Raw genomic sequence first — 19,213 nt, 5'->3', positions numbered from 1 at the left:
AAGAAACAAAGAAAAGCCAAAGCAAACTTCTGAAGTCTCCACCGGGACAAGTGCAGATGACAAAGTTTAATAGATAAATCAAGTCCCTTGTGAGCATGATAAAGATTCTGAACACTAAAACTCCCAAATAAGTCTGAATAAAGTCCTGCTCACAGACACAGAAGTAGTGGTAAACATTTTTATATTTTGTAGATAAAATATCTGGAATTCATTCACCTACTGCATCTGATAAATAAAACCATCAGAGTGGAAAATCTGTTTCAGTTTCATTCAGTTTGAGTTTGGTACCAACATAATCCAGTCCACTTTATTTATAAAGCACATTTTAAAAGCAGAACGTCTCCAAAGTGCTTCACAGAGTCAAATATCACAAGAATTAAAATAAAAACATGTCATCAAAATATTAAGAGCATGTTAAACAATTTAAAATAAATACCTAATAAAACAACTAAAAAGAATAAAATAAAAGATATGAAGGCCTACACAACTCACACAGTGTTAAAAGCCAAAGAATAGAAGTGGCCTTTAGAGGAGACTTAAAGCTGAGAGCAGTTCGGACCCTGAGGGCCAGAGTCCAGAGTCTAGGATGGACAACGGAGAACGCCCGGTCCCCTCTAGTCTTAGGTCTCGTCTTAGGCACCACAAGCTGGGACTGGCCCTCAGACCTCAAAGTGCACACTGGGATGTAAATTCAGAGGCATTCAGTAATGTACTGAGGGACCATTTAAAGCATTACATAAAACAGCCGCTCCTTGCAATTTGTCTAAAAAAGCCCTAAAACTCCCGTATATGAAGTTTATGTGTCTTATTTAATTAAATAAGGAAGGGCAATGGTGAACGACAAGCAGAACAAGTTGAAGACGAAGCAACAAAACAAGGTTTTTAAGATGCACAGACCAACGAAGATAGCACTTTAGCTTATACTAACACCGCTGTAGTCAGCACTGCGTGGAAAATGGAGGCTGGAGAAGATAGCATTGACCTACGGGCGAATTAGAAGTCCTTAAAAACGCATGGCAAAAGAAGGGTTTCCTCAGGAAAGGTAAACAGGTTAACCTGGATCACGATTACACACCCCGTGTACTTAAACAAAGACAGAAATATGCTGAAGCTAAGAGAGTATTGAAGGAAAAAGGGATTCGTTTCCAGACGCCGTTCCAAGCTAAAGGGTTAGCGGTCCTGCTGCTGGGTTGTTGTCCTCCCACGGCCTCCTCCACGTCTCCTGATGTACTGGCCTGTCTCCTGGTAGCGCCTCCATGCTCTGGACACGACGCTGACAGACACAGCAAACCTTCTTGCCACAGCTGGCATTGATGTGCCATCCTGGATGAGCTGCACTACCTGAGCCACTTGTGTGGGTTGTAGACTCCGTCTCATGCTACCACTAGAGTGAAAGCACCGCCAGCATTCAGACCAAAACATCATCCAGAAAGCATCGGAGCTGAGAAGTGGTCTGTGGTCTCCACCTGCAGAACCACTCCTTTATTGGGTGTGTCTTGCTAGTTGCCAATAATTTCCACCTGTTGTCTGTTCCATTTGCACAACAGCAGGTGGAACTGATTGTCAGTCAGTGTTGCTTCCTAAGTGGACAGTTCCATTTCACAGAAGCCTGGTTGACTTGGAGTTACATCGTGTTGTTTAGGTGTTCCCTTTATTTTTTGAGCAGTGTGTAAATTAGGTTTTTTGCTTCACAAATTTAAAATGGATTTTTTTGTTACAAAAAGTAGATTTTTTTTAAATAAATAAAAGTAATCCATTATCAATTTCTTTTTTAAATAGTTTTTATTGATCTTTTTACTCGTCTTTTTTGGCATTTTAGCTGCAGAATGATGTTCTGGCTACTGTATTGTTTTTTTTCTAATTTGAATCTAGAAAAATTACGAGCAAAAAAAATTTGACATTTTTTTGTTTGTAATCTACAAAAATATCAGGGAATTGTGGGAATCACATTTAAATTGAATCAGCTCCCAAAATAATCGGGATAGGACCAAATCGGGACAAAAGCATATTGTCACAGTCCTAATATTATGTATGTGTGTGTGTGTGTGTATATGTATATATATATATATATATATATATATATATATATATATATATAAATACACATAGACACACATACATGCTGTATATGTGCATGTGTTTTTCCCCCTTTAAATAAAAGGTGGAATAAAAATCAATATTTTGAAAAGTTTCCCAGTTCAGCTAAAGTAATGATGATTAACTTGGTGAGTGTTATCTTCATCAATTAAGTCACATTTTACTCACCTCTTCAGCTGTATCCTCCTCTTCCTCATCCTCCTCATCCTCATGAGGACAATACTCTTCATCAGATGAGTCTTCATCTTCTTGCAGTTGGATGTCGACAAACTGTGGAGGCTGAGGGACAGAATGAGGAGGATGAGGAAGAGTAGGGAGACGGAGGAAAATGAGGAAGAGGAGGGAAATGACGAAAAAAAGACAGGAAGACGAAGAGGAAGATGGAGGGGGATAAGGAAGAGGAATGAAAAGGTGGAGGATGGGTAATAGGACGATGAGCAGTGGAAAGAGGAGAGAGATGAGGGTTTACCTTTACTGATGTAGAGAGAGTCGAAGTGATGGTCTGGAAATAAAACAGAAGGGTTAAGTCGCATAGGCTCCAAACGCACATGTTTGAGTCGCGTAGGCTCCAAACCCATACGTTTGAGTCGCGTAGGATCCAACCCAACACGTTGGAGTAGGGTAGGTTCCAAACCAATATGTTTGAGTCGCGTAGGATCCAACCCAACACGTTGGAGTAGAGTAGGTTCCAAACCAATATGTTTGAGTCGCGTAGGATCCAACCCAACACGTTGGAGTAGCGTAGGTTCCATAACAATATGTTTGAGTCGCGTAGGATCCAACCCAACACGTTGGAGTAGCGTAGGTTCCAAACCAATATGTTTGAGTCGCGCAGGTTCCAACCCAATATGTTTGAGTCGCGTAGGCTCCAAACCCATACTTTTGAGTCGCGTAGGATCCAACCCAACACGTTGGAGTAGCGTAGGTTCCATACCAATATGTTTGAGTCGCGTAGGATCCAACCCAACACGTTGGAGTAGCGTAGGTTCCAAACCAATATGTTTGAGTCGCGCAGGTTCCAACCCAATATGTTTGAGTCGCGTAGGCTCCAAACCCATACGATTGAGTCGCGCAGGTTCCAACCCAATATGTTTGAGTCGCGTAGGCTCCAAACCCATACTTTTGAGTCGCGTAGGATCCAAACCCATACGTTTGAGTCGCGTAGGTTCCAAACCAATATGTTTGAGTCGCGTAGGCTCCAAACCCACGTTTGAGTCGCGTAGGTTCCAAACCCATACGTTTGAGTCGCGTAGGATCCAACCCAACACGTTGGAGTAGCGTAGGTTCCATACCAATATGTTTGAGTCGCGTAGGATCCAACCCAACACGTTGGAGTAGCGTAGGTTCCAAACCAATATGTTTGAGTCGCGCAGGTTCCAACCCAATATGTTTGAGTCGCGTAGGCTCCAAACCCATACGTTTGAGTCGCGCAGGTTCCAAACCCATATGTTTGAGTCGCGTAGGTTCCAAACCCATACGATTGAGTCGCGTAGGCTCCAAACCTATACGATTGAGTCGCGAAGGTTCCAAACCCATATGTTTGAGTCGCGTAGGTTCCAAACCCATACGTCTGAGTCGCGTAGGTTCCAAACCCATATGTTTGAGTCACGTAGGTTCCAAACCCATACGTCTGAGTCGCGTAGGTTCCAAACCCATACGTTTGAGTCGCGTAGGTTCCAACTCAACACGTTTGAGTCGCGTAGGTTCCAACTCAACACGTTTGAGTCGCGTAGGTTCCAAACCCAACACGTTTGAGTAGCGTAGGCTCCAAACCCATACGTTTGAGTCGCGTAGGTTCCAAACCCATACGTTTGAGTCGCGTAGGTTCCAAACCAATATGTTTGAGTAGCGTAGGCTCCAAACCCATACGTTTGAGTCGCGTAGGTTCCAAACCCATATGTTTGAGTCGCGTAGGTTCCAAACCCATACGATTGAGTCGCGTAGGCTCCAAACCTATACGATTGAGTCGCGTAGGTTCCAAACCCATTTGTTTGAGTCGCGTAGGTTCCAAACCCATACGTCTGAGTCGCGTAGGTTCCAAACCCATATGTTTGAGTCGCGTAGGTTCTAAACCCATACGTCTGAGTCGCGTAGGTTCCAAACCCATACGTTTGAGTCGCGTAGGTTCCAAACCAATATGTTTGAGTCGCGTAGGCTCCAAACCCATACGTTTGAGTCGCGTAGGTTCCAAACCAATATGTTTGAGTCGCGCAGGTTCCAACCCAATATGTTTGAGTCGCGTAGGCTCCAAACCCATACGTTTGAGTCGCGTAGGTTCCAAACCCATATGTTTGAGTCGCGTAGGTTCCAAACCCATACGTCTGAGTCGCGTAGGTTCCAAACCCATACGTTTGAGTCGCGTAGATTCCAAACCAATATGTTTGAGTAGCGTAGGTTCCAAACCCATACGTTTGAGTCGCGTAGGTTCCAAACCCATATGTTTGAGTCGCGTAGGTTCCAAACCCATACGTCTGAGTCGCGTAGGTTCCAAACCCATACGTTTGAGTCGCGTAGGTTGCAACCCAACACGTTTGAGTCGCGTAGGTTGCAACCCAACACGTTTGAGTCGCGTAGGTTCGTACCCATGGGTCTGAGTCACGTAGGTTCCCACCCCACACGTTTGAGTCGCGTAGGTTCCAAACCCATATGTTTGAGTCGCGTAGGTTCCAAACCCAACACGTTTGAGTCGCGTAGGATCCAACCCAACACGTTGGAGTAGCGCAGGTTCCAACCCAATATGTTTGAGTCGCGTAGGCTCCAAACCCATACGTTTGAGTCGCGTAGGATCCAACCCAACACGTTGGAGTAGCGTAGGTTCCATACCAATATGTTTGAGTCGCGTAGGATCCAACCCAACACGTTGGAGTCGCGTAGGTTCCAAACCAATATGTTTGAGTCACGCAGGTTCCAACCCAATATGTTTGAGTCGCGTAGGCTCCAAACCCACGTTTGAGTCGCGTAGGTTCCAAACCCATACGTTTGAGTCGCGTAGGTTCCAAACCAATATGTTTGAGTCGCGTAGGTTCCAAACCCATATGTTTGAGTCGCGTAGGTTCCAAACCCATACGTCTGAGTCACGTAGGTTCCCACCCCACACGTTTGAGTCGCGTAGGTTGCAACCCAACACGTTTGAGTCGCGTAGGTTGCAACCCAACACGTTTGAGTCGCGTAGGTTGCAACCCAACACGTTTGAGTCGCGTAGGTTCGTACCCATGGGTCTGAGTCACGTAGGTTCCCACCCCACACGTTTGAGTCGCGTAGGTTCCAAACCCAAACGTTTGAGTCGCGTAGGTTCCAAACCCAAACGTTTGAGTCGCGTAGGTTCCAAACCCATATGTTTGAGTCGGGTAGGTTACAGCCCCATACGTTTGAGTCGCGTAGGGTCCAAACCCATGTGTTTGAGTCGCGTAGGGTCCAAACCTATATGATTGGGATGCGTTGATTCCAAACCCCAAACGTTTGAGTCGTGAAGGTTCCAAACCCATACGCTTGGGACGCGTAGGGTCCAAACCCATGCGTTTGAGTCGCGTAGGTTCCGAACCCATACGTTTGAATCGCGTAGGTTCCGAACCCATACGTTTGAGTCGCGAAGGTTCCAAACCCATACGTTTGAGTCGCACAGGTTCCAACCCAATATGTTTGAGTCGCGCAGGTTCCAACCCAATATGTTTGAGTCGCGTAGGCTCCAAACCCATACGTTTGAGTCGCGTAGGATCCAACCCAACACGTTGGAGTAGCGCAGGTTCCAACCCAATATGTTTGAGTCGCGTAGGCTCCAAACCCAACACGTTGGAGTAGCGTAGGTTCCATACCAATATGTTTGAGTCGCGTAGGTTCCAAACCAATATGTTTGAGTCGCGTAGGATCCAACCCAACACGTTGGAGTAGCGTAGGTTCCATACCAATATGTTTGAGTCGCGTAGGATCCAACCCAACACGTTGGAGTAGCGTAGGTTCCAAACCAATATGTTTGAGTCACGCAGGTTCCAACCCAATATGTTTGAGTCGCGTAGGCTCCAAACCCACGTTTGAGTCGCGTAGGTTCCAAACCCATACGTTTGAGTCGCGTAGGTTCCAAACCAATATGTTTGAGTAGCGTAGGCTCCAAACCCATACGTTTGAGTCGCGTAGGTTCCAAACCCATATGTTTGAGTCGCGTAGGTTCCAAACCCATACGATTGAGTCGCGTAGGCTCCAAACCTATACGATTGAGTCGCGTAGGTTCCAAACCCATATGTTTGAGTCGCGTAGGTTCCAAACCCATACGTCTGAGTCGCGTAGGTTCCAAACCCATATGTTTGAGTCGCGTAGGTTCCAAACCCATACGTCTGAGTCGCGTAGGTTCCAAACCCATACGTTTGAGTCGCGTAGGTTCCAACTCAACACGTTTGAGTCGCGTAGGTTCCAACTCAACACGTTTGAGTCGCGTAGGTTCCAAACCCAACACGTTTGAGTCGCGTAGGCTCCAAACCCATACGTTTGAGTCGCGTAGATTCCAAACCAATATGTTTGAGTAGCGTAGGCTCCAAACCCATACGTTTGAGTCGCGTAGGTTCCAAACCCATATGTTTGAGTCGCGTAGGTTCCAAACCCATACGTCTGAGTCGCGTAGGTTCCAAACCCATACGTTTGAGTCGCGTAGGTTGCAACCCAACACGTTTGAGTCGCGTAGGTTCCAAACCAACACGTTTGAGTCGCGTAGGTTCGTACCCATGGGTCTGAGTCACGTAGGTTCCCACCCCACACGTTTGAGTCGCGTAGGTTCCAAACCCAAACGTTTGAGTCGCGTAGGTTCCAAACCCAAACGTTTGAGTTGCGTAGGTTCCAAACCCATATGTTTGAGTCGGGTAGGTTACAGCCCCATACGTTTAAGTCGCGTAGGGTCCAAACCCATGTGTTTGAGTCGCGTAGGGTCCAAACCTATATGATTGGGATGCGTTGATTCCAAACCCCAAACGTTTGAGTCGTGAAGGTTCCAAACCCATACGCTTGGGACGCGTAGGGTCCAAACCCATGCGTTTGAGTCGCGTAGGTTCCGAACCCATACGTTTGAATCGCGTAGGTTCCGAACCCATACGTTTGAGTCGCGAAGGTTCCAAACCAACACGTTTGAGTCGCGTAGGTTCCAAACCCATACGTTTGAGTCGCGTAGGTTCCAAACCCATACGTTTGAGTCGCGTAGGTTCCAAACCCATACGTTTGAGTCGCACAGGTTCCAACCCAACACGTTTGAGTCGCGTAGGTTGCAACCCAACACGTTTGAGTCGCGTAGGTTCCAAACCCATACGATTGAGTCGCGTAGGCTCCAAACCTATACGATTGAGTCGCGTAGGTTCCAAACCCATATGTTTGAGTCGCGTAGGTTCCAAACCCATACGTCTGAGTCGCGTAGGTTCCAAACCCATATGTTTGAGTCGCGTAGGTTCCAAACCCATACGTCTGAGTCGCGTAGGTTCCAAACCCATACGTTTGAGTCGCGTAGGTTCCAACTCAACACGTTTGAGTCGCGTAGGTTCCAACTCAACACGTTTGAGTCGCGTAGGTTCCAAACCCAACACGTTTGAGTCGCGTAGGCTCCAAACCCATACGTTTGAGTCGCGTAGATTCCAAACCAATATGTTTGAGTAGCGTAGGCTCCAAACCCATACGTTTGAGTCGCGTAGGTTCCAAACCCATATGTTTGAGTCGCGTAGGTTCCAAACCCATACGTCTGAGTCGCGTAGGTTCCAAACCCATACGTTTGAGTCGCGTAGGTTGCAACCCAACACGTTTGAGTCGCGTAGGTTCCAAACCAACACGTTTGAGTCGCGTAGGTTCGTACCCATGGGTCTGAGTCACGTAGGTTCCCACCCCACACGTTTGAGTCGCGTAGGTTCCAAACCCAAACGTTTGAGTCGCGTAGGTTCCAAACCCAAACGTTTGAGTTGCGTAGGTTCCAAACCCATATGTTTGAGTCGGGTAGGTTACAGCCCCATACGTTTAAGTCGCGTAGGGTCCAAACCCATGTGTTTGAGTCGCGTAGGGTCCAAACCTATATGATTGGGATGCGTTGATTCCAAACCCCAAACGTTTGAGTCGTGAAGGTTCCAAACCCATACGCTTGGGACGCGTAGGGTCCAAACCCATGCGTTTGAGTCGCGTAGGTTCCGAACCCATACGTTTGAATCGCGTAGGTTCCGAACCCATACGTTTGAGTCGCGAAGGTTCCAAACCAACACGTTTGAGTCGCGTAGGTTCCAAACCCATACGTTTGAGTCGCGTAGGTTCCAAACCCATACGTTTGAGTCGCGTAGGTTCCAAACCCATACGTTTGAGTCGCACAGGTTCCAACCCAACACGTTTGAGTCGCGTAGGTTGCAACCCAACACGTTTGAGTCGCGTAGGTTCGTACCCATGGGTTTGAGTCGCGTAGGTTCCCACCCCACACGTTTGACTCGAGTAGGTTCCAAACCCACACGTTTGAGTCGCGTAGGTTCCAAACCCAAACGTTTGAGTCGCGTAGGGTCCAAACCCATGCGTTTGAGTCGCGTAGGCTAAAAACCCATATGTTTGAGTCGCATAGTTTCAAAACCGACATGTTTGAGTCGCGTAGGATCCAACCCCACACGTTTGAGACGCGTAGGTTCCAACCCCATACCTTTGAGTCGCGTAGGCTAAAAACCCATATGTTTGAGTCGCGTAGGTTCAAAACCCAGACATTTGAGTCGCGTAGGTTCCAAACCAATATGTTTGAGTAGCGTAGGCTCCAAACCCATACGTTTGAGTCGCGTAGGTTCCAAACCCATATGTTTGAGTCGCGTAGGTTCCAAACCCATACGATTGAGTCGCGTAGGCTCCAAACCTATACGATTGAGTCGCGTAGGCTAAAAACCCATGTTTGAGTCGCATAGTTTCAAAACCCACATGTTTGAGTCGCGTTGGTTCCAAACCCCATACGTTTGAGTCGCGTTGGTTCCAAACCCCATACGGTTCAGTCGGGTATGTTCCAAACCCGAATGTTTTAGTCGCGTAGGTTACAACCCCATCCGTTTCAGTAGCGTAGGCTAAAAACCCATATGTTTGATTCGCATAGGTTCTAAACCCATACGATTGAGTTGCTTAGGTTCCAAACCCATATGTTTGAGTCGCGTTGGTTCCAAACCCCATACGTTTGAGACGGGTTGGTTCCAAACCCCATACGTTTCAGTCGCGTATGTTCCAAACCCAAAGGTTTGAGTCGCATAGGTTACAACCCCATACGTTTGCGTCACGTAGGGTCCAAACCAATACGTTTGAGTCGCGTGGGTTCCAAACCCATACGTTTGAGTCGCGTAGGTTACAACCAGACATATTTGACTCGCGTAGGTAAAAACCCAACACGTTTGAGTCGCGTATGCTCCAAACCCCATATGTTTGAGTCGCGTAGGTTCCAGACCCACACGTTTGAGTCGCGTTGCTTCCAACCTTACACATTTGAGACGCGTTGGTTCCAACCCCATACGTTTGAGTAGCGTAGGTTAAAAACCCATTTGTTTGATTCGCATAGGTTCAAAACCCATACGATTGAGTCGCTTAGGTTTCAAACCCATATGTTTGAGTCGTGTAGGTTCCAAACCCATATGTTTGAGTCGCGTAGGTTACAACCCCATACATTTGAGTCGCGTAGAGTCCAAACCAATGCGTTTGAGTCGCGTAGGTTCCAAACCCATACGTCTGAGTCGCGTAGGTTCCAAACCCATACGTTTGAGTCGCGTAGATTCCAAACCAATATGTTTCAGTAGCGTAGGCTCCAAACCCATACGTTTGAGTCGCGTAGGTTCCAAACCCATATGTTTGAGTCGCGTAGGTTCCAAACCCATACGTCTGAGTCGCGTAGGTTCCAAACCCATGCGTTTGAGTCGCGTAGGTTGCAACCCAACACGTTTGAGTCGCGTAGGTTCGTACCCATGGGTCTGAGTCACGTAGGTTCCCACCCCACACGTTTGAGTCGCGTAGGTTCCAAACCCAAACGTTTGAGTCGCGTAGGTTCCAAACCCATATGTTTGAGTCGCGTAGGTTCCAAACCCAACACGTTTGAGTCGCGTAGGCTCCAAACCCATACGTTTGAGTCGCGTAGATTCCAAACCAATATGTTTCAGTAGCGTAGGCTCCAAACCCATACGTTTGAGTCGCGTAGGCTCCAAACCCATACGTTTGAGTCGCGTAGGATCCAACCCAACACGTTGGAGTAGCGTAGGTTCCATACCAATATGTTTGAGTCGCGTAGGATCCAACCCAACACGTTGGAGTAGCGTAGGTTCCAAACCAATATGTTTGAGTCGCGCAGGTTCCAAACCCATATGTTTGAGTCGCGTAGGTTCCAAACCCATACGATTGAGTCGCGTAGGCTCCAAACCTATACGATTGAGTCGCGTAGGTTCCAAACCCATATGTTTGAGTCGCGTAGGTTCCAAACCCATACGTCTGAGTCGCGTAGGTTCCAAACCCATACGTTTGAGTCGCATAGGTTCCAACTCAACACGTTTGAGTCGCGTAGATTCCAAACCAATATGTTTGAGTAGCGATGGCTCCAAACCCATACGTTTGAGTCGCGTAGGTTCCAAACCCATATGTTTGAGTCGCGTAGGTTCCAAACCCATACGTCTGAGTCGCGTAGGTTCCAAACCAATATGTTTGAGTAGCGTAGGCTCCAAACCCATACGTTTGAGTCGCGTAGGTTCCAAACCCATATGTTTGAGTCGCGTAGGTTCGTACCCATGGGTCTGAGTCACGTAGGTTCCCACCCCACACGTTTGAGTCGCGTAGGTTCCAAACCCATATGTTTGAGTCGCGTAGGTTCCAAACCCAACACGTTTGAGTCGCGTAGGTTCCGAACCCATACGTTTGAGTCGCGAAGGTTCCAAACCAACACGTTTGAGTCGCGTAGGTTCCAAACCCATACGTTTGAGTCGCGTAGGTTCCAAACCCATACGTTTGAGTCGCGAAGGTTCCAAACCAACACGTTTGAGTCGCGTAGGTTCCAAACCCATACGTTTGAGTCGCGTAGGTTCCAAACCCATACGTTTGAGTCGCGTAGGTTCCAAACCCATACGTTTGAGTCGCACAGGTTCCAACCCAACACGTTTGAGTCGCGTAGGTTGCAACCCAACACGTTTGAGTCGCGTAGGTTCGTACCCATGGGTTTGAGTCGCGTAGGTTCCCACCCCACACGTTTGACTCGAGTAGGTTCCAAACCCACACGTTTGAGTCGCGTAGGTTCCAAACCCAACACGTTTGAGTAGCGTAGGCTCCAAACCCATACGTTTGAGTCGCGTAGGTTCCAAACCCATATGTTTGAGTCGCGTAGGTTCCAAACCCATACGATTGAGTCGCGTAGGCTCCAAACCTATACGATTGAGTCGCGTAGGCTAAAAACCCATGTTTGAGTCGCATAGTTTCAAAACCCACATGTTTGAGTCGCGTTGGTTCCAAACCCCATACGTTTGAGTCGCGTTGGTTCCAAACCCCATACGGTTCAGTCGGGTATGTTCCAAACCCGAATGTTTTAGTCGCGTAGGTTACAACCCCATCCGTTTCAGTAGCGTAGGCTAAAAACCCATATGTTTGATTCGCATAGGTTCTAAACCCATACGATTGAGTTGCTTAGGTTCCAAACCCATATGTTTGAGTCGCGTTGGTTCCAAACCCCATACGTTTGAGACGGGTTGGTTCCAAACCCCATACGTTTCAGTCGCGTATGTTCCAAACCCAAAGGTTTGAGTCGCATAGGTTACAACCCCATACGTTTGCGTCACGTAGGGTCCAAACCAATACGTTTGAGTCGCGTGGGTTCCAAACCCATACGTTTGAGTCGCGTAGGTTACAACCAGACATATTTGACTCGCGTAGGTAAAAACCCAACACGTTTGAGTCGCGTATGCTCCAAACCCCATATGTTTGAGTCGCGTAGGTTCCAGACCCACACGTTTGAGTCGCGTTGCTTCCAACCTTACACATTTGAGACGCGTTGGTTCCAACCCCATACGTTTGAGTAGCGTAGGTTAAAAACCCATTTGTTTGATTCGCATAGGTTCAAAACCCATACGATTGAGTCGCTTAGGTTTCAAACCCATATGTTTGAGTCGTGTAGGTTCCAAACCCATATGTTTGAGTCGCGTAGGTTACAACCCCATACATTTGAGTCGCGTAGAGTCCAAACCAATGCGTTTGAGTCGCGTAGGTTCCAAACCCATACGTCTGAGTCGCGTAGGTTCCAAACCCATACGTTTGAGTCGCGTAGATTCCAAACCAATATGTTTCAGTAGCGTAGGCTCCAAACCCATACGTTTGAGTCGCGTAGGTTCCAAACCCATATGTTTGAGTCGCGTAGGTTCCAAACCCATACGTCTGAGTCGCGTAGGTTCCAAACCCATGCGTTTGAGTCGCGTAGGTTGCAACCCAACACGTTTGAGTCGCGTAGGTTCGTACCCATGGGTCTGAGTCACGTAGGTTCCCACCCCACACGTTTGAGTCGCGTAGGTTCCAAACCCAAACGTTTGAGTCGCGTAGGTTCCAAACCCATATGTTTGAGTCGCGTAGGTTCCAAACCCAACACGTTTGAGTCGCGTAGGTTCCAACTCAACACGTTTGAGTCGCGTAGGTTCCAAACCCAACACGTTTGAGTCGCGTAGGCTCCAAACCCATACGTTTGAGTCGCGTAGATTCCAAACCAATATGTTTGAGTAGCGTAGGCTCCAAACCCATACGTTTGAGTCGCGTAGGTTCCAAACCCATATGTTTGAGTCGCGTAGGTTCCAAACCCATACGTCTGAGTCGCGTAGGTTCCAAACCCATACGTTTGAGTCGCGTAGGTTGCAACCCAACACGTTTGAGTCGCGTAGGTTCCAAACCAACACGTTTGAGTCGCGTAGGTTCGTACCCATGGGTCTGAGTCACGTAGGTTCCCACCCCACACGTTTGAGTCGCGTAGGTTCCAAACCCAAACGTTTGAGTCGCGTAGGTTCCAAACCCAAACGTTTGAGTTGCGTAGGTTCCAAACCCATATGTTTGAGTCGGGTAGGTTACAGCCCCATACGTTTAAGTCGCGTAGGGTCCAAACCCATGTGTTTGAGTCGCGTAGGGTCCAAACCTATATGATTGGGATGCGTTGATTCCAAACCCCAAACGTTTGAGTCGTGAAGGTTCCAAACCCATACGCTTGGGACGCGTAGGGTCCAAACCCATGCGTTTGAGTCGCGTAGGTTCCGAACCCATACGTTTGAATCGCGTAGGTTCCGAACCCATACGTTTGAGTCGCGAAGGTTCCAAACCAACACGTTTGAGTCGCGTAGGTTCCAAACCCATACGTTTGAGTCGCGTAGGTTCCAAACCCATACGTTTGAGTCGCGTAGGTTCCAAACCCATACGTTTGAGTCGCACAGGTTCCAACCCAACACGTTTGAGTCGCGTAGGTTGCAACCCAACACGTTTGAGTCGCGTAGGTTCGTACCCATGGGTTTGAGTCGCGTAGGTTCCCACCCCACACGTTTGACTCGAGTAGGTTCCAAACCCACACGTTTGAGTCGCGTAGGTTCCAAACCCAAACGTTTGAGTCGCGTAGGGTCCAAACCCATGCGTTTGAGTCGCGTAGGCTAAAAACCCATATGTTTGAGTCGCATAGTTTCAAAACCGACATGTTTGAGTCGCGTAGGATCCAACCCCACACGTTTGAGACGCGTAGGTTCCAACCCCATACCTTTGAGTCGCGTAGGCTAAAAACCCATATGTTTGAGTCGCGTAGGTTCAAAACCCAGACATTTGAGTCGCGTAGGTTCCAAACCAATATGTTTGAGTAGCGTAGGCTCCAAACCCATACGTTTGAGTCGCGTAGGTTCCAAACCCATATGTTTGAGTCGCGTAGGTTCCAAACCCATACGATTGAGTCGCGTAGGCTCCAAACCTATACGATTGAGTCGCGTAGGCTAAAAACCCATGTTTGAGTCGCATAGTTTCAAAACCCACATGTTTGAGTCGCGTTGGTTCCAAACCCCATACGTTTGAGTCGCGTTGGTTCCAAACCCCATACGGTTCAGTCGGGTATGTTCCAAACCCGAATGTTTTAGTCGCGTAGGTTACAACCCCATCCGTTTCAGTAGCGTAGGCTAAAAACCCATATGTTTGATTCGCATAGGTTCTAAACCCATACGATTGAGTTGCTTAGGTTCCAAACCCATATGTTTGAGTCGCGTTGGTTCCAAACCCCATACGTTTGAGACGGGTTGGTTCCAAACCCCATACGTTTCAGTCGCGTATGTTCCAAACCCAAAGGTTTGAGTCGCATAGGTTACAACCCCATACGTTTGCGTCACGTAGGGTCCAAACCAATACGTTTGAGTCGCGTGGGTTCCAAACCCATACGTTTGAGTCGCGTAGGTTACAACCAGACATATTTGACTCGCGTAGGTAAAAACCCAACACGTTTGAGTCGCGTATGCTCCAAACCCCATATGTTTGAGTCGCGTAGGTTCCAGACCCACACGTTTGAGTCGCGTTGCTTCCAACCTTACACATTTGAGACGCGTTGGTTCCAACCCCATACGTTTGAGTAGCGTAGGTTAAAAACCCATTTGTTTGATTCGCATAGGTTCAAAACCCATACGATTGAGTCGCTTAGGTTTCAAACCCATATGTTTGAGTCGTGTAGGTTCCAAACCCATATGTTTGAGTCGCGTAGGTTACAACCCCATACATTTGAGTCGCGTAGAGTCCAAACCAATGCGTTTGAGTCGCGTAGGTTCCAAACCCATACGTCTGAGTCGCGTAGGTTCCAAACCCATACGTTTGAGTCGCGTAGATTCCAAACCAATATGTTTCAGTAGCGTAGGCTCCAAACCCATACGTTTGAGTCGCGTAGGTTCCAAACCCATATGTTTGAGTCGCGTAGGTTCCAAACCCATACGTCTGAGTCGCGTAGGTTCCAAACCCATGCGTTTGAGTCGCGTAGGTTGCAACCCAACACGTTTGAGTCGCGTAGGTTCGTACCCATGGGTCTGAGTCACGTAGGTTCCCACCCCACACGTTTGAGTCGCGTAGGTTCCAAACCCAAACGTTTGAGTCGCGTAGGTTCCAAACCCATATGTTTGAGTCGCGTAGGTTCCAAACCCAACACGTTTGAGTCGCGTAGGCTCCAAACCCATACGTTTGAGTCGCGTAGATTCCAAACCAATATGTTTCAGTAGCGTAGGCTCCAAACCCATACGTTTGAGTCGCGTAGGCTCCAAACCCATACGTTTGAGTCGCGTAGGATCCAACCCAACACGTTGGAGTAGCGTAGGTTCCATACCAATATGTTTGAGTCGCGTAGGATCCAACCCAACACGTTGGAGTAGCGTAGGTTCCAAACCAATATGTTTGAGTCGCGCAGGTTCCAAACCCATATGTTTGAGTCGCGTAGGTTCCAAACCCATACGATTGAGTCGCGTAGGCTCCAAACCTATACGATTGAGTCGCGTAGGTTCCAAACCCATATGTTTGAGTCGCGTAGGTTCCAAACCCATACGTCTGAGTCGCGTAGGTTCCAAACCCATACGTTTGAGTCGCATAGGTTCCAACTCAACACGTTTGAGTCGCGTAGATTCCAAACCAATATGTTTGAGTAGCGATGGCTCCAAACCCATACGTTTGAGTCGCGTAGGTTCCAAACCCATATGTTTGAGTCGCGTAGGTTCCAAACCCATACGTCTGAGTCGCGTAGGTTCCAAACCAATATGTTTGAGTAGCGTAGGCTCCAAACCCATACGTTTGAGTCGCGTAGGTTCCAAACCCATATGTTTGAGTCGCGTAGGTTCGTACCCATGGGTCTGAGTCACGTAGGTTCCCACCCCACACGTTTGAGTCGCGTAGGTTCCAAACCCATATGTTTGAGTCGCGTAGGTTCCAAACCCAACACGTTTGAGTCGCGTAGGTTCCGAACCCATACGTTTGAGTCGCGAAGGTTCCAAACCAACACGTTTGAGTCGCGTAGGTTCCAAACCCATACGTTTGAGTCGCGTAGGTTCCAAACCCATACGTTTGAGTCGCGAAGGTTCCAAACCAACACGTTTGAGTCGCGTAGGTTCCAAACCCATACGTTTGAGTCGCGTAGGTTCCAAACCCATACGTTTGAGTCGCGTAGGTTCCAAACCCATACGTTTGAGTCGCACAGGTTCCAACCCAACACGTTTGAGTCGCGTAGGTTGCAACCCAACACGTTTGAGTCGCGTAGGTTCGTACCCATGGGTTTGAGTCGCGTAGGTTCCCACCCCACACGTTTGACTCGAGTAGGTTCCAAACCCACACGTTTGAGTCGCGTAGGTTCCAAACCCAACACGTTTGAGTAGCGTAGGCTCCAAACCCATACGTTTGAGTCGCGTAGGTTCCAAACCCATATGTTTGAGTCGCGTAGGTTCCAAACCCATACGATTGAGTCGCGTAGGCTCCAAACCTATACGATTGAGTCGCGTAGGCTAAAAACCCATGTTTGAGTCGCATAGTTTCAAAACCCACATGTTTGAGTCGCGTTGGTTCCAAACCCCATACGTTTGAGTCGCGTTGGTTCCAAACCCCATACGGTTCAGTCGGGTATGTTCCAAACCCGAATGTTTTAGTCGCGTAGGTTACAACCCCATCCGTTTCAGTAGCGTAGGCTAAAAACCCATATGTTTGATTCGCATAGGTTCTAAACCCATACGATTGAGTTGCTTAGGTTCCAAACCCATATGTTTGAGTCGCGTTGGTTCCAAACCCCATACGTTTGAGACGGGTTGGTTCCAAACCCCATACGTTTCAGTCGCGTATGTTCCAAACCCAAAGGTTTGAGTCGCATAGGTTACAACCCCATACGTTTGCGTCACGTAGGGTCCAAACCAATACGTTTGAGTCGCGTGGGTTCCAAACCCATACGTTTGAGTCGCGTAGGTTACAACCAGACATATTTGACTCGCGTAGGTAAAAACCCAACACGTTTGAGTCGCGTATGCTCCAAACCCCATATGTTTGAGTCGCGTAGGTTCCAGACCCACACGTTTGAGTCGCGTTGCTTCCAACCTTACACATTTGAGACGCGTTGGTTCCAACCCCATACGTTTGAGTAGCGTAGGTTAAAAACCCATTTGTTTGATTCGCATAGGTTCAAAACCCATACGATTGAGTCGCTTAGGTTTCAAACCCATATGTTTGAGTCGTGTAGGTTCCAAACCCATATGTTTGAGTCGCGTAGGTTACAACCCCATACATTTGAGTCGCGTAGAGTCCAAACCAATGCGTTTGAGTCGCGTAGGTTCCAAACCCATACGTCTGAGTCGCGTAGGTTCCAAACCCATACGTTTGAGTCGCGTAGATTCCAAACCAATATGTTTCAGTAGCGTAGGCTCCAAACCCATACGTTTGAGTCGCGTAGGTTCCAAACCCATATGTTTGAGTCGCGTAGGTTCCAAACCCATACGTCTGAGTCGCGTAGGTTCCAAACCCATGCGTTTGAGTCGCGTAGGTTGCAACCCAACACGTTTGAGTCGCGTAGGTTCGTACCCATGGGTCTGAGTCACGTAGGTTCCCACCCCACACGTTTGAGTCGCGTAGGTTCCAAACCCAAACGTTTGAGTCGCGTAGGTTCCAAACCCATATGTTTGAGTCGCGTAGGTTCCAAACCCAACACGTTGGAGTAGCGTAGGTTCCATACCAATATGTTTGAGTCGCGTAGGATCCAACCCAACACGTTGGAGTAGCGTAGGTTCCAAACCAATATGTTTGAGTCGCGCAGGTTCCAAACCCATATGTTTGAGTCGCGTAGGTTCCAAACCCATACGATTGAGTCGCGTAGGCTCCAAACCTATACGATTGAGTCGCGTAGGTTCCAAACCCATATGTTTGAGTCGCGTAGGTTCCAAACCCATACGTCTGAGTCGCGTAGGTTCCAAACCCATACGTTTGAGTCGCATAGGTTCCAACTCAACACGTTTGAGTCGCGTAGATTCCAAACCAATATGTTTGAGTAGCGATGGCTCCAAACCCATACGTTTGAGTCGCGTAGGTTCCAAACCCATATGTTTGAGTCGCGTAGGTTCCAAACCCATACGTCTGAGTCGCGTAGGTTCCAAACCAATATGTTTGAGTAGCGTAGGCTCCAAACCCATACGTTTGAGTCGCGTAGGTTCCAAACCCATATGTTTGAGTCGCGTAGGTTCGTACCCATGGGTCTGAGTCACGTAGGTTCCCACCCCACACGTTTGAGTCGCGTAGGTTCCAAACCCATATGTTTGAGTCGCGTAGGTTCCAAACCCAACACGTTTGAGTCGCGTAGGTTCCGAACCCATACGTTTGAGTCGCGAAGGTTCCAAACCAACACGTTTGAGTCGCGTAGGTTCCAAACCCATACGTTTGAGTCGCGTAGGTTCCAAACCCATACGTTTGAGTCGCGAAGGTTCCAAACCAACACGTTTGAGTCGCGTAGGTTCCAAACCCATACGTTTGAGTCGCGTAGGTTCCAAACCCATACGTTTGAGTCGCGTAGGTTCCAAACCCATACGTTTGAGTCGCACAGGTTCCAACCCAACACGTTTGAGTCGCGTAGGTTGCAACCCAACACGTTTGAGTCGCGTAGGTTCGTACCCATGGGTTTGAGTCGCGTAGGTTCCCACCCCACACGTTTGACTCGAGTAGGTTCCAAACCCACACGTTTGAGTCGCGTAGGTTCCAAACCCAAACGTTTGAGTCGCGTAGGGTCCAAACCCATGCGTTTGAGTCGCGTAGGCTAAAAACCCATATGTTTGAGTCGCATAGTTTCAAAACCGACATGTTTGAGTCGCGTAGGATCCAACCCCACACGTTTGAGACGCGTAGGTTCCAACCCCATACCTTTGAGTCGCGTAGGCTAAAAACCCATATGTTTGAGTCGCGTAGGTTCAAAACCCAGACATTTGAGTCGCGTAGGTTCCAAACCAATATGTTTGAGTAGCGTAGGCTCCAAACCCATACGTTTGAGTCGCGTAGGTTCCAAACCCATATGTTTGAGTCGCGTAGGTTCCAAACCCATACGATTGAGTCGCGTAGGCTCCAAACCTATACGATTGAGTCGCGTAGGCTAAAAACCCATGTTTGAGTCGCATAGTTTCAAAACCCACAT

At 48.1% G+C, this 19,213-nt stretch overlaps 1 protein-coding gene across 6 annotated transcripts in view; it reads right to left on the bottom strand.

The window, feature by feature from the left end:
* The window catches only part of gon4lb (gon-4 like b), a 163,373-nt gene that overhangs the window by 130,084 nt on the left and 14,076 nt on the right, over nt 1-19,213 (bottom strand). For all 6 annotated transcript variants that reach the window (XM_079240022.1, XM_079240023.1, XM_079240024.1 and 3 more), the window contains 2 exons: nt 2,567-2,599; nt 2,266-2,376 (listed from right to left, as the gene is read on the bottom strand). In XM_079240022.1, coding sequence (XP_079096148.1) covers nt 2,266-2,376; nt 2,567-2,599 — 144 coding nt within the window. The remainder of the gene's footprint in view (nt 1-2,265; nt 2,377-2,566; nt 2,600-19,213) is intronic.

Source organism: Telmatherina bonti (genome assembly GCF_933228915.1).
Source record: "Telmatherina bonti genome assembly, chromosome: 5".
Taxonomy (NCBI): Eukaryota; Metazoa; Chordata; class Actinopteri; order Atheriniformes; family Telmatherinidae; genus Telmatherina; species Telmatherina bonti.
Note: the sequence above shows the minus strand (reverse complement) of the source record. Positions and strands in the feature narration are given on the sequence as shown.